Below are 13,003 nucleotides of genomic sequence, written 5' to 3' on the forward strand. Positions count from 1 at the left end.
TGTCGGGGAGGACAGAAGATAAGAGGGCAGCTAAATGGTTCACCAAGGCCATAGAAATTCTTCTGGAGGAAAACAGTGGGCATTTTGACCTTTGGAGGCTGATGAGCCTGCCATGTTTAGGGCTGATCAGAGAAACCACATTTGCAGCTCCTCTAACCAACGAAATACAATTTATGAGTATTTCCTGGTCTCCGACATCTTCCTTCGCAAGGCATACATTTGCTCCGAGATGTTCTCTAAGTTCAAGGGTTAACGCGGTCTGAGAATGTATCGCCTTGCCCAACTCATGAATCATGACAGACAGTTGAGGGGTCGTGGTGTCAACGTTCAGAGACCAGCTGATCAATTCCATGGTTAATCCAGTATAGTTTGAAGAATTCACAGTCTGGTGAAGTAGGGACTTTGAAGGTTGGAGCAGAGATACAGGAGAGAGGAGGAGATGCGACCACCCTCGCCGAAGTCCCAAGGAGCAATTATCAACTAACTGAGAAAATAATTGATCAATTAATGATTATGGAAAATAATTTAGTTGCAGTCCTGCTGTCATCAGTGTTAACTCAGTAAAAGTGACCCAGCACTTGTGATGCTTGGTGAAAATATTTGTTGTACGGTTAAACTCTACGCTTTGGACATGATTTGGATGCAGATCCGTGCATTATGTCTCACTGTCTTTAAGAAAACAAAAAATGTTTGAGCTCATGTTTGTAAAACACCCAAAACCTGAGGCATATATCTTGTTATAAAATTGGAGTGCATATCTGTCTTAAGATAAGAGCAGAGGTGTTTTATGAGGTGGAGACTGTTTCTACCAGCTGTTCTCCTGGAGCATTTTTAATGAGACAATGAATTTTTTATCTTCAATGGGACTTCAATATTGTCAAGCTTAATTTAATTAGTTTAATTAATTTAATTATCTTAGAATGCGCCAAATCACAACAAAAGTTGTCTCAAGGTGCCTTACACGGAACAATTCAACATAAAATTTAAATAATTTAAAAATTAATGAAAAAATTTCAAATGCATAATTCAAAACAAAAGTAAAAGAATAAAACGGATATAAAAAAAAAATCAAACTATTCATAAGAAAGAGAATAAAAATGGATTTTCAGTCTTGACTTAAAAATGTCCACGGACTCTGACTGCCTCACGGTCGCAGGAAGACTGTTCCACAGGGTGGGTGCACGATGAGAAAAGGCTCTTTGACCTGCTGACTTCTTCTTCACCCTGGGAACACAGAGAAGTCACGCATCCCGTGACCGCAAAGCCCGGGCTGGCACGTAACGTTCCACCAGATCAGCCAGATAAGGTGGCGCCAGTCCATGAACAACTTTATATGTGAATAACAAAACCTTAAAATCTGCAATCACAGAGACAGGGAGCCAGTGCAAAGATGCTAAAATGGGTGTGATATGTTCAGACCTTCTGCTACATGTCAAAAGTCTGGCGGCAGCATTCTGAACCAGCTGAAGACCCCGGTACTGGACTGCAGTAACCCTGAAAATAGAACATTACAATAATCTAGTCTAGAAGAAACAAAAGCATGAATCAGGGTCTCAGCATCAGCCATAAACAGGATGGGGCGGATCCTTGCTATATTTCACAAATGGAAAAAAGCAGTCCTAGTAACATCCCTGATGTGGAGGTCCAAAGACGGCATGGGATCAAAAATTACCCCAAGGTTCCTCATTTTGTCCATATGATGTATGACACACAAACCCAGGCCGAGCGCCAACTGGTCAAATTGATGCCGATGTCTCACTGGACCAAGAACCATCATTTCAGTCTTATCAGAGTTTAAAAGTAGGACGTTACTAGACATCCAACTTCTTACTGATAGAAGACAGTTCTCCAGGGATTTTATGGGAGTGAGATTTCCCGCAGTCATTGGCATGTACAACTGAGTATCATCAGCATAACAATGAAAGGCAATCACAAAACACTGCAGTATACGCCCAAGGGGTGCTACATACAGGGAGATAAGCAAGGGGCCTAAAGCGGATCCCTGTGGAACCCCAAATCTCATGTCACTAAGATTAGAGGTAAAGACACATTGAGAACGACTGGACAGATATGACATCAACCACGCAAAGGCACTTCCAGTAATCCAAAAATATAATGATCCACGGTATCAAACACAGCACTGAGATCTAACAACACCAAAACCGTAGTGGTGTCTGAGTCCATTGCTTGCAGAAGATCAGTCACTACTTTAGTGCGCGCTGTCTCTGTGGAGTGACATTTCCTAAAAGCAGACTGCAGCGGTTCAGAAAGATTCTCAGTGAGGTGGTCCACGAGCTGCCGTGAAACCACCTTTTCTAAAATTTTGGAACAGAATGATAGATTTGCTGTTGGCCTGTAACTTTTTAAAACACTAAGGTCAAGATTAGATTTCTTAAGTAATGGTTTAATCATTGCAGATTTAAAACATTTCGGAACAGATCCAGAGGTTAATGACAGATTGATGATAATAAACAGTTGAACAGGTCCTTAAACAGTTTTGTTGGTATAGGATCAAATAAACAGGTTGTGCTTTATGTAGACACCATGAGTTTCGTCAGCATGCCTGATGAAATACTATTAAATTCTGTAAATCTAGGTAACACCTCAGTGGTAGCACCCACCTCCATAGCAGGTTTTAATGGCTGGGCCGAGGTGTGCTGAGGTATTCTCAGCCTAATAGCTTCTATTTTCTTCTCAAAATAATCCAAGAAATCCTGCGCTGAAAAGGGAGAATGTCCAACAGGTGGCTGCCCGTGAATAAGAAATGCTACTGTGTCAAACAAGAACTTATGAGTTATGTTTGTTTTTACTGATCAAATCAGAGTAATAGGCCCACTTTGTGGCCAGCAGTGTATGCCTATAATCTAAAATAGCATCGCGCCACACAAGGCGGAACACCTGTAATTTGGAACTTTGTCATTTCCGTTCCAAACCTCTAGTCTTCTGCCTGAGGTCGGGCAAGTAACCATTGAACCAAGCTGACTGTGCCTTGGGAGGGCATGGCCCCAAAAGAGGAGGCGCAATCTTATCAAGTGTAGTTTTAAGTGCTAAATTTAAACTATGCGGAAGGCTGTTTACTGATTTAGCATTCTCCAAACTCAAAACTAAAATATCAGGTAGTCTAACCTCAAGTTCAGTCATAGTTGAGGGTTTAATACGACGCCGCAGTAGTAGACAAGGTTGTTGTTCCACTAAATGCAGCAGCGTAAATGTAAACCTGATAAGTGAATGGTCTGAGACTAGATGCGAGAGGCAAGATATCGATATTTGTGACGGCAAACCCACGTGCAAGAACCAGATCCAGGGTATTTCCACTAATATTGCTGGAATCCTAATGCATCCACAATTTGCATAAATGATTTGCTAAGGGGATCAGAAGGCCTATTTATATGAATGTTAAAGTCACCAATAATCAAAATGTTATCTGCACTAGTTGACAAACTAGAGATGAACACACCAAATTCATCTAAGAAATCAGAGTATGAGCCAGGGGGCCTATATACGAGTACAGTACTCGTACAGTGACAAAATAACATAACTGAGCTCCAGTTTTATGACCCTGACAGTACCTGGCACCATGGGCATAACGGAGAGTCAGATGTTCAAACAAATTATATTTGTGACCCATAACACCTAATAAAGAAAACCTAGATTCATAAATAAAAGCATCACCCCCCGCCTTGCTTCACACCACGACACCCATGACTAAATGTGTACGCCGGTGAGCAGGCCTCATTCAGAGGAAGGAGAGTTGTGGGTTTGAGCCAGGTTTCACATAAGCCAATTATATCGAAATGATGATCAATAATTAGATCATTAATCAACAAAGATTTCGAGGACAATGATCTGATGTTAATGAGACCCAGGTTAAGGACCTCAGTGGGGATGACAGTCTGACTGTTCGGAACCGGGTGAAACAAACCCAGGTTCCGAGAGCTCCACTGGCGCACATCAATCCGGCGAAGACGTGGACGGCCGGGCAGACAGTCCTCAGAGCCGACCAGTGGTACCATGCAAGCTTTAACCGGATCCACAAGGCGCCAGTGCAGGACAAATCCCGCCAGAATTCTGTGCACAGCAGGCCACACAGTGCTTCAGCTTCATCAGTCGGCCACTTCATCTCCCGCGGCGATGACTGCACTTTCGACCGAAAGGCAGCGCAGGAGCCTGGCACAGAAAAGCCAGCACCTCCAATAAAAATGGGGGCGGAAAGTTCTGTCCACCCGCCGATAAATGCACCGCACCCCGAACCGGGGCTGGAGATCCAGCAGCGTTTGGCGATCATACACCCGCATTGACTCTGATTCAAAAACAGGACAAGTTAAAAACAATAAAATAACAAACAGACTGGAGAGCAGCAGACGAGCAGCCAGACACAATGGCACCATCTTGGCACTCCCTTCCTCGTTGGCCTAGACCTTGAAGCTTACAGCGGTGTATATTCCACCTCGAGATGCAACGATTGACAGACTATTAAATTAAGCAGCAGCGATTAAAATTTCCAAATCTCTTGATTTCAGCGGTATACGCTTTAGTTTATTTTACTGGTTTCTTTGCTCCTCTTTGGAATAGGGTTCCTGCAGATCCTTTTAAAAAGTTTTAAAATTCATTAATCTAAAAAAATGCCTTTTTTTCCTTAAAAATAAAATTAAAAATACCAAAATGAATGTCTGTCTCTCCACCCCAGTTAATTTCTTAAAATGTAATTGGGTAGAAAGATTAAGGTGTACATTTTACTGATTTTAAAAGTAGCAGTTTACATTAACCACTGCTCACCTGGTTTTGCTGAGTGCCATGTTTACTACACAGACTGTAAAACGATTCCAGCTCCCACATATTTTTCACCACAAATACAGGAGTCTAAAATAGAAGCCCGTAGGCTTTTATTTCAGTCTGCCTCTCACATTTGTATGAACTGACTGTGCACATATTTTCAGGCCACTTTATAGCACACCACATGTCTTCTGTCTGTGTTTATTCTCTCAGAGGCCTACAGAAAGATGAACTGGTGCTGTTGACCCATGGAGACAGTGTGGAAAAGGTGGCTGACGGCTTTAAAGTGGTGGCACAGTCGGGAAACATCATTGCTGGTAAGCAGGCACTAAAGACACTGTGAACTTTGTTAATAAAACTGAGTCACATTTACTAGCACTGCTTGGTTTGAATTAATTATTTTGAAACTTCCATTTAATAATGCAGTGTTTTTGTTTTTCTTCTCTATGGTATGTCTACGGAACCACTATGTAACAAATTTACAGGCCTTGCAACGGGGGACCAATATAATGTAACAAATTTACATTAATTTAATTATTTGGAATGAATGGTACCTCACACGGGAACCATAAAGATGTAACCAAATTGGTCAATTCTAGATCGACTCACACCGGAGCACCATAAGAATGTAGTGAATAATCAGTTAAACTCCCAAATTGAATTAGATTGGACTAGGCCCCATCTAATGAGTCACCAAAATAATTAACAATTTAGGGTTTAGTACTTATTATCTAATTATTACTCGGGGCACCACCTATTTGAAGCATAGGTACTTTAATTTAAACATTCAGTAATTTATTAGTCTCAATTTAATCAGTCCCAATTGAATTAATCAGTCTCTGATCTGAAAGTCTGAATTCTACAATATGATTAATCAAAGGTTTCCTTCTGAACACAACATGAAGCACAGCAGAAATATTTACAATTTATTTACAGTTATATAAGAAATGAACAGTTTACTGGCATTTTTGTGGACAGTGAATAAATAAGTTCATTTATGGACACAATTCCTACTTACTCATGAGACGTTGGAAGAGAGAGAGAGACAGAGCTTAAAAGTAAATGAATCTGATTAGAAGTTAGATGAAAATTGAAAGCAATTATTAAGAAAAATCTTAAACATATGAATATGCTTAAATGGAAGCCACTTTGTATCCATTGACAGCAAACCCTCACTTGGGTCAAGGGGTTAACTCGGCGGTCTCCCCAGGCGATCCCAAAGGCTTGTGGCTGGCTTTACCGACAGGTTGGCTGATTGTTTGAAATCAGCACCATCATCAGCTTGCAGGAGCCCAGAGGTGGAAGGTGTTTATTGAAAATGGTTTCTGGTAGCTTTTAAAAAGTTTATTGCAGCCAGATTAAACGTCTTTGTGAATTTAGGAAAAAGTTAAAACTTTAAAAAACGTTGGAAAATTTCAAAAAGGAAAAGTCACTTTCCTGTAATTTCGCTATTATTTTGAAAAGTTCACCTCTGAAGTTCTCTTAAAAATTCAAGACGACGCACCTTAAAGCATCAGGTTTAAAACTTTGTTTTTCGAAGAATAAAGGATGAATGAATGAAGCCACGTGGTAGCTTTAGCTAGCTTAGCTTAGCATGAGGCCTTGTTGACCCAAAAATAAAAATTAAGCGTTTAAGAAGAGAGAGAGACAAAAGAGAGGAGCGAAGAAGGGGCAAGAGAAGACGAGAAGGGGAGAGCAGCGCTCTGTTCTAACTTTTTAAGGGGGACTGACGTCACCAAACTCCACCCATTTAGGGTGTGTAATCTCACAGAAAACTTCATGTCTTCACAGGGCAGACCCAAATGATTCAGCTATTTAAACACATTAACTATTTTGTTATACTATTGTTAAAGACACTCGAATGGATATACATTATTAATCATTAGAAAGATCACACTTAAACACACATCAGTTGCAATGGACACATGTCAATAAAATGGAATGATTATGTGCAAAGCATTTCATTTGATTAATCAATACAAGCAACAGTAGAAGTTTTTATATATGAATAAAATAATACTGAAGCAATTCTTTTATTTTAAAAGAATGTCTTTCTTCATTTAGACCTAAGGATAATAGCTGTTATCAGGACAAAGTTTTATGGCCATGTGTTGTGGAAGAGATATCGTCTTGCAGTCTGGCCTTGGTGTGAGGTCATAAAATTTGGGCTCAGATTCTGACGTGAAGCCATTATAATGTCATGTAATTTATAATGACTGGAATGTAACTGATAAACCAGGCAAGGGCTCCTTTTCAAGAACTTCGATTTACCATTCTGTTTCTGCTGTGAAGCCCAGTGTTGGCCCATGGGGGGATGTCTCCAAGCTTATCTGAAGATCATCAGATGACTTAGGAATTTCTCAACTGAGAGTGAGCACAGTCTTTGCAGTTCAAAACTCAGGTTTTTGTTGAGACATCATTAATGTATTTATCTAATTAGGGTGAATCGAGGCCATGCCCTACAACTATGGTGTCAAATTCAGTCTTTCATTAGTATCTGCAAACTGAATTGGGTAAATAAACAAATTTAAAATAATGAAGTAACTACAGGAATATTTGGTGAAAGTCACAACACGTATTAGTATACAGAGGAAAATGTTTTTTTTTTTCCCCCCCCCCAGTATGGTCACCCCACTGAATGTGGTCTGCTTGGAGTTTCTTCCTGTCATCTATATACCTGAGGGAGTTTTTCTTTTGCATTGTTGCTAGTGTGCTTGCCCCTTGGGGCAACTTATGTTGTGATTTGGCACTGTATAAATAAACAAAATAATAATTTTCAGTTAGCATTCAGCTGCCAGCTAATATTTCAAAGCAGGTACAGAGTTTGGTGCAATACTGACTCCATTTCTCATTGCCGTGGGGCAATTTGTCCATCCTTGTTTGATGTCTTTGGACACCAAGTGAATAAAATTAAACTAATGATACTTTGTTTTTTTCCCCCTCTTTGGACACTAAGTGAATAAAATTAAACTAATGATACTTTGATTTTTTTTTTTTCCCACCTCTCTCAGGGATTGCCAATGAACAGAAGAAGCTGTATGGTACACAGTTTCACCCTGAAGTAGACTTGACAGAGCGTGGCATGGACATGCTTCATAATTTCCTGTTTGAGATTGCGGGATGCACCAATAACTTCACTGTACAGAATCGCGAACAGGTGTGCATCAACGAGATAAGAGAAAAAGTAGACGCATCAAAAGTGCTGGTAAGTGGAACTGCATAGTTTGTTTTTAGGATGGAGAGATTACTATAAATAGAGGGCATTATGTGTACAGTGTGCATATAAAGTTGCTTTCATAATATGTGGGTGATGTCATTTGACTTTAGGGAAATGTGCTAATTTTTAAATTGACAGGATTACATTTTGTGATCACAATGTAGTGGCAACAGCAATGTGTGAAGTGCAACCAATTAAACTCAAATGATATCTTGTTATGCTAAAAACATTTAGTCTATTACCTTAGCTTCTACAAACTGAGATTCTTCTCAGTGGAGTGAAGGCAATAAAGAGAACACACTCAAGGCATAAGATCCGGTTTGTTTAAAAAAAAAAAAAAAAAAAAAAAACAGTGGACAGTCTGTCATATTTTTGCATTAAAGTGTGGTTGTCTCATTTAGGAACTTTTATTTTTGAGAGTGTACATTCTCAGGTTTGCTGTAGCTTATGTCTGAAAATATACCCAAATTGCTCCAAGTGTGCAATTGAGCTCCTTGCACGTTAGCACCGTGACATCGGTGTGTGAATGTGAGGCATTATTGTAAAGTACTTTGGGCGTACATTGTCAGTTGTTGATTTCAACTAACTAGAATAAAAGTACTGTTCCCACAATAGTTAGTCAAATCTGTAAACTACTTGGATGCTGGCACAATATTTGTAGTTCTACCTCCACACCATCACAGTGCAGAATTGAGGTGTTGGCAAAACTTTTGGAACACTTTCTTTAGGCCCCATTTTGGTAACCACACACAGGGCTGGTAAAAAAAAAAATACAAAAAACAAAACAACAAAAAACAAAACTTTTTTTTCTAAAATGTAACGATTTTTGAGTTGTTTTTTTTATTTTATTTATTTAAATAGACTTTTATTGATTTAAATCAACTCTTTTCATTTTTATTTATTTCACTCTTCTAATCATTAGTTACAATCTTTATTGACTTGTTAAAACATAAAGGTGCACATACTACATGTACAAGTACCATTAATTAATGGTACTGATTTCATATTTCTGTGATGTTTTAAGTACTGATTTAAAAAAACAAAAAAAACATTTTTACCCAAGGCCATCAAATATGGCACCTCGTATTGCGAATGCCATAGTTCAAGAGCATTTCTGTCTGTGCTCAGCGTAAGTCCAGTTCTATTACTGCCAAAGTCTTCAAATTCACAGTGAACATCCTTGGAACACAGGCCTTGGACAAGTTCAAAGATGGCTAACCTTGACCTATTTTAAGAGGTTAAAAAGTCTCAATCTGTTCCTTTTTTCTTTTTTTCTTTTTTTGAGTGGGGAGGGTGACAGCCAATCAGAGTTGAGCTGCACCGTGATGTCAGTGGCAAGTCTGTCTAAAATCGCTTCATTTATGTGTTTATATAACATGTTTCTCATATACAGTGGGGCCAAAACATATTTAGTCAGCCCCTGATTGTGCAAGTTCTCCTACTTAGGAAGATGAGACAGGGCTGTAATTTTCAACATAGGTACACTTCAATTATGAGAGACAAAATTAGGAAAAAAATCCAGAAAATCACATTGTAGGATTTTTAAAGAATTTATTTGTAAATTATGGTGGAAAATAAGTATTTGGTCACCCATAAACAAGCAAGATTTCTGGCTCTCACAGACCTGTAACTTCTTCTTTAAGAAGCTCTTCGGTCCTCCACCTGTTACCTGTATTAGTGGCACCTGTTTGAACTAGTTATTTGTATAAAAGACACCTATCCACAGCCTCAAACAGTCTGACTCCAAACTCAACCATGGCCAAGACCAAAGAGCTGTCGAAGTACACCAGGAAGAAAATTATAGATGTGCACCAGGCTAAGAAGAGTAGAGAAGCTTGAATCTTCGACTGGACTGGGTTGCTTGACGCGAGGATGTTTCGCTTCAAATCGCAGAAGCCACAAAAGCTGGAGTTTTAAACCTAACCAGACCCCTCCTACCGAGAGGCAGACTGCTATCGGCTAGTGACTAAACAATTGCTTTAATTTGCATCTGTTGTGCTCTAGTTAGCACCCTCCTAATGACAGGGTAGCTGTCCCTCCTGTCAAGCATGTTGGTGTGAATAAATCAACTGTGGGAGCAATTATAAGAAAATGGAAGGCATACAAGACCATTGATAATCTCCCTCGATCTGGGGCTCCACGCAAGATCTCATCCCATGGGGTCAAAATGATCATGAGAATGGTGAACAAAAATCCCAGAACTACACAGAGGGACGTGATGAATGACCTGCAGAGAGCTGGATCAAAGTAACAAAGGCTACACACTACGCAGAGAGGGACTCAAATCCTGCAGTGCCAGGCGTGTCACTGCTTAAGCCAGTACATGTCCAGGCCTGTCTGAAGTTTGCCAGAGAGCATATGGATGATCCAGAAGAGGATTGGGAGAATATCATGTGGTCAGATGACACCAAAATAGAACATTTTGGTAAAAACCCTACTCGTCGTGTTTGGAGGAAGAAGAAAGCTGAGTTGCATCCCAAGAACACCATATCTACTGTGAAGCATGGGGGTGGAAACATCATGCTTTGGGGCTGTTTTTCTGCAAAGGGGACAGGATGATTGATCCGTGTTAAGGGAAGTATGAACATGGCCATCTTGAGATTTTAAGCCAAACTTCCTTCCATCAGTGAGAGCATTGAAGATGCAACATGGCAGCATCAGTGATCCCAAACACACCGCTCAGGCAACAAAGGAGTGGCTCCGTAAAAAGCATTTCAAGGTCCTGGAGTGGCCTAGCCAGTCTCCAGACCTAAACCCCATAGAAAATTTGTTGAGGGAGTTGAAAGTCCATGTTGCTCAGTGACAGCCCCAAACCATCACTGCTCTAGAGGAGATCTGCATGGAGGAATGGACCAAAATACCAGCTACAGTGTGTGCAAACCTGGTGAAGATTTACAGGAAACGTTTGACCTCTGTCATTGCCAACAAAGATTATGTTACAAAGTATTGAGTTGAACTTTTGTTATTGACCAAATACTTATTTTCCACCATAATTTACAACCCCTGGCAAAGATTATGGAATCACCGGCCTTGGAGGATGTTCATTCAGTTGTTTAATTTTGTAGAAAAAAAGCAGATCACAGACTTGACACAAATCTAAAGTCATTTCAAATGGCAACTATCTGGTTTTAAGAAACACTATAAGAAATCAGGAAAAAAAATTGTGGCAGTCAGTAACAGTTACTTTTTTAGACCAAGCAGAGGGAAAAAAAATATGGACTCACTCAATTCTGAGGAATAAATTATGGAATCACCCTGTAAATTTTCATCCCCAAAACTAACACCTGCATCAAATCAGATCTGCTCGTTAGTCTGCATCTAAAAAGGAGGGCTCACACCTTGGAGAGCTGTTGCACCAAATGGACTGACATGAATCATGGCTCCAACACGAGAGATGTCAGTTGAAACAAAGGAGAGGATTATCAAACTCTTAAAAGAGGGTAAATCATCACGCAATGTTGCAAAAGATGTTGGTTGTTCAGTCAGTTGTGTCTAAACTCTGGACCAAATACAAACATGGGAAGGTTGTTCAAGGCAAACATACTGGTAGACCAAGGAAGACATCAAAGCGTAAAGACGGAAAACCTAAAGCAGTATGTCTCAAAAATCGAAAATGCACAACAAAACAAATGAGGAATGATTGGGAGGAAACTGGTATTTTGGACAATTTTCTTATCCCATCAATTGAAAGGATGTTTGGGGATGATGAAATCATTTCTGAAGATGATAATGCAGCTTGCCATAGAGCAAAAACTGTGAAAACATTCCTTGCAAAAAGACACATAGGGTCAATGTCATGGCCTGCAAATAGTCCGGATCTTAATCCAATTGAAGATCTTTGGTGGAAGTTGAAGAAAATGGTCCATGACAAGGCTCCAACCTGCAAAGGTGATCTGGCAACAGCAATCAGAGAAAGTTGGAGCCAGATTGATGAAGAGTACTGTTTGTCACTCATTAAGTCCATGCCTCAGAGACTGCAAGCTGTTATAAAAGCCAGAGGTGGTGCAACAAAATACTAGTGATGTGTTGGAGCGTTCTTTTGTTTTTCGTGATTCCATCATTTTTTCCTCAGAATTGAGTGATTCCATATTTTTTTCCCTCTGCTTGGTCTAAAAAAGTAACCGTTACTGACTGCCACAATTTTTTTTCCTGATTTCTTATAGTGTTTCTTAAAGCCAGAAAGTTGCCATTTGAAATGACTTTAGTTTTGTGTCATATCTGTGATCTGCTTTTTTTTCTACAAAATTAAACAACTGAATGAACATCCACCGAGGCCGGTGATTCCATAATTTTTGCCAGGGGTTGTACAAATAAATTCTTTAAAAATCCGACAATGTGATGGATTTTTTTTTTTTTTTTCTTTCTCATTTTGTCTCTCACAGTTGAAGTGTACCTATGTTGAAAATGTGTGTGTGTGTGTGTATGTATATGTGTGTGTGTATGTATGTATATATATATATATATAATAATTTCTACCTAATTTTCTTATTTTATTGTATTGTTACAAGTATTATTATTGCTTACCCTTGCACAATTTCCTGTATTCGCACCCATCTTGTGTGTGTGTTTTTTTTTTTTTTTTTTTTTTTTTTTTTTTAAGAGCTGACATAACGTGAATTTCTCCACTGTGAGATCAATAAAGTTTTATCTTAAAATTACAGACCTCTCTCATGTTTCTAATCATATCAAATCAAAATAACTTTATTTATCCGTTAGGAACTTCATTTGCAGACAAAGCGCCAGCACAAGCAGAAACATTTCATACATGATAAAATAAAATCTATCACATATCCGCTATGAAGGTGCCTCTATGTGCCTCTCTGTACCCCGCATGTGCCATGTAGCAGCCTCTAGTGAGCCATGACCGACCTGTCATTAGAGCCTCAAATGGCTCACATCAGCCACACTAAGCCACGTAGCGCCATGATAATGCCATGTTGGCGCATGTTTAGGCATGGGTTTGGTCCAAACCTCCAGCCCTCCCACACCTGGTCCCTTTTAAAGTCTGGGTTT

The 13,003-nt window shown here is 39.6% G+C and overlaps 1 protein-coding gene across 1 annotated transcript in view; it reads left to right on the forward strand.

Annotated features, from left to right (window-relative positions):
- gmps (guanine monophosphate synthase) overlaps positions 1–13,003 on the forward strand; it is a 77,150-nt gene that overhangs the window by 25,241 nt on the left and 38,906 nt on the right. Inside the window, exons 5-6 of the mRNA XM_034168096.1 lie at positions 4,987–5,090; positions 7,785–7,978. Of these exons, the coding sequence (XP_034023987.1) occupies positions 4,987–5,090; positions 7,785–7,978 (298 nt within the window). The remainder of the gene's footprint in view (positions 1–4,986; positions 5,091–7,784; positions 7,979–13,003) is intronic.

This window comes from Thalassophryne amazonica, chromosome 4 (genome assembly GCF_902500255.1).
Source record: "Thalassophryne amazonica chromosome 4, fThaAma1.1, whole genome shotgun sequence".
NCBI classification, from domain to species: Eukaryota; Metazoa; Chordata; class Actinopteri; order Batrachoidiformes; family Batrachoididae; genus Thalassophryne; species Thalassophryne amazonica.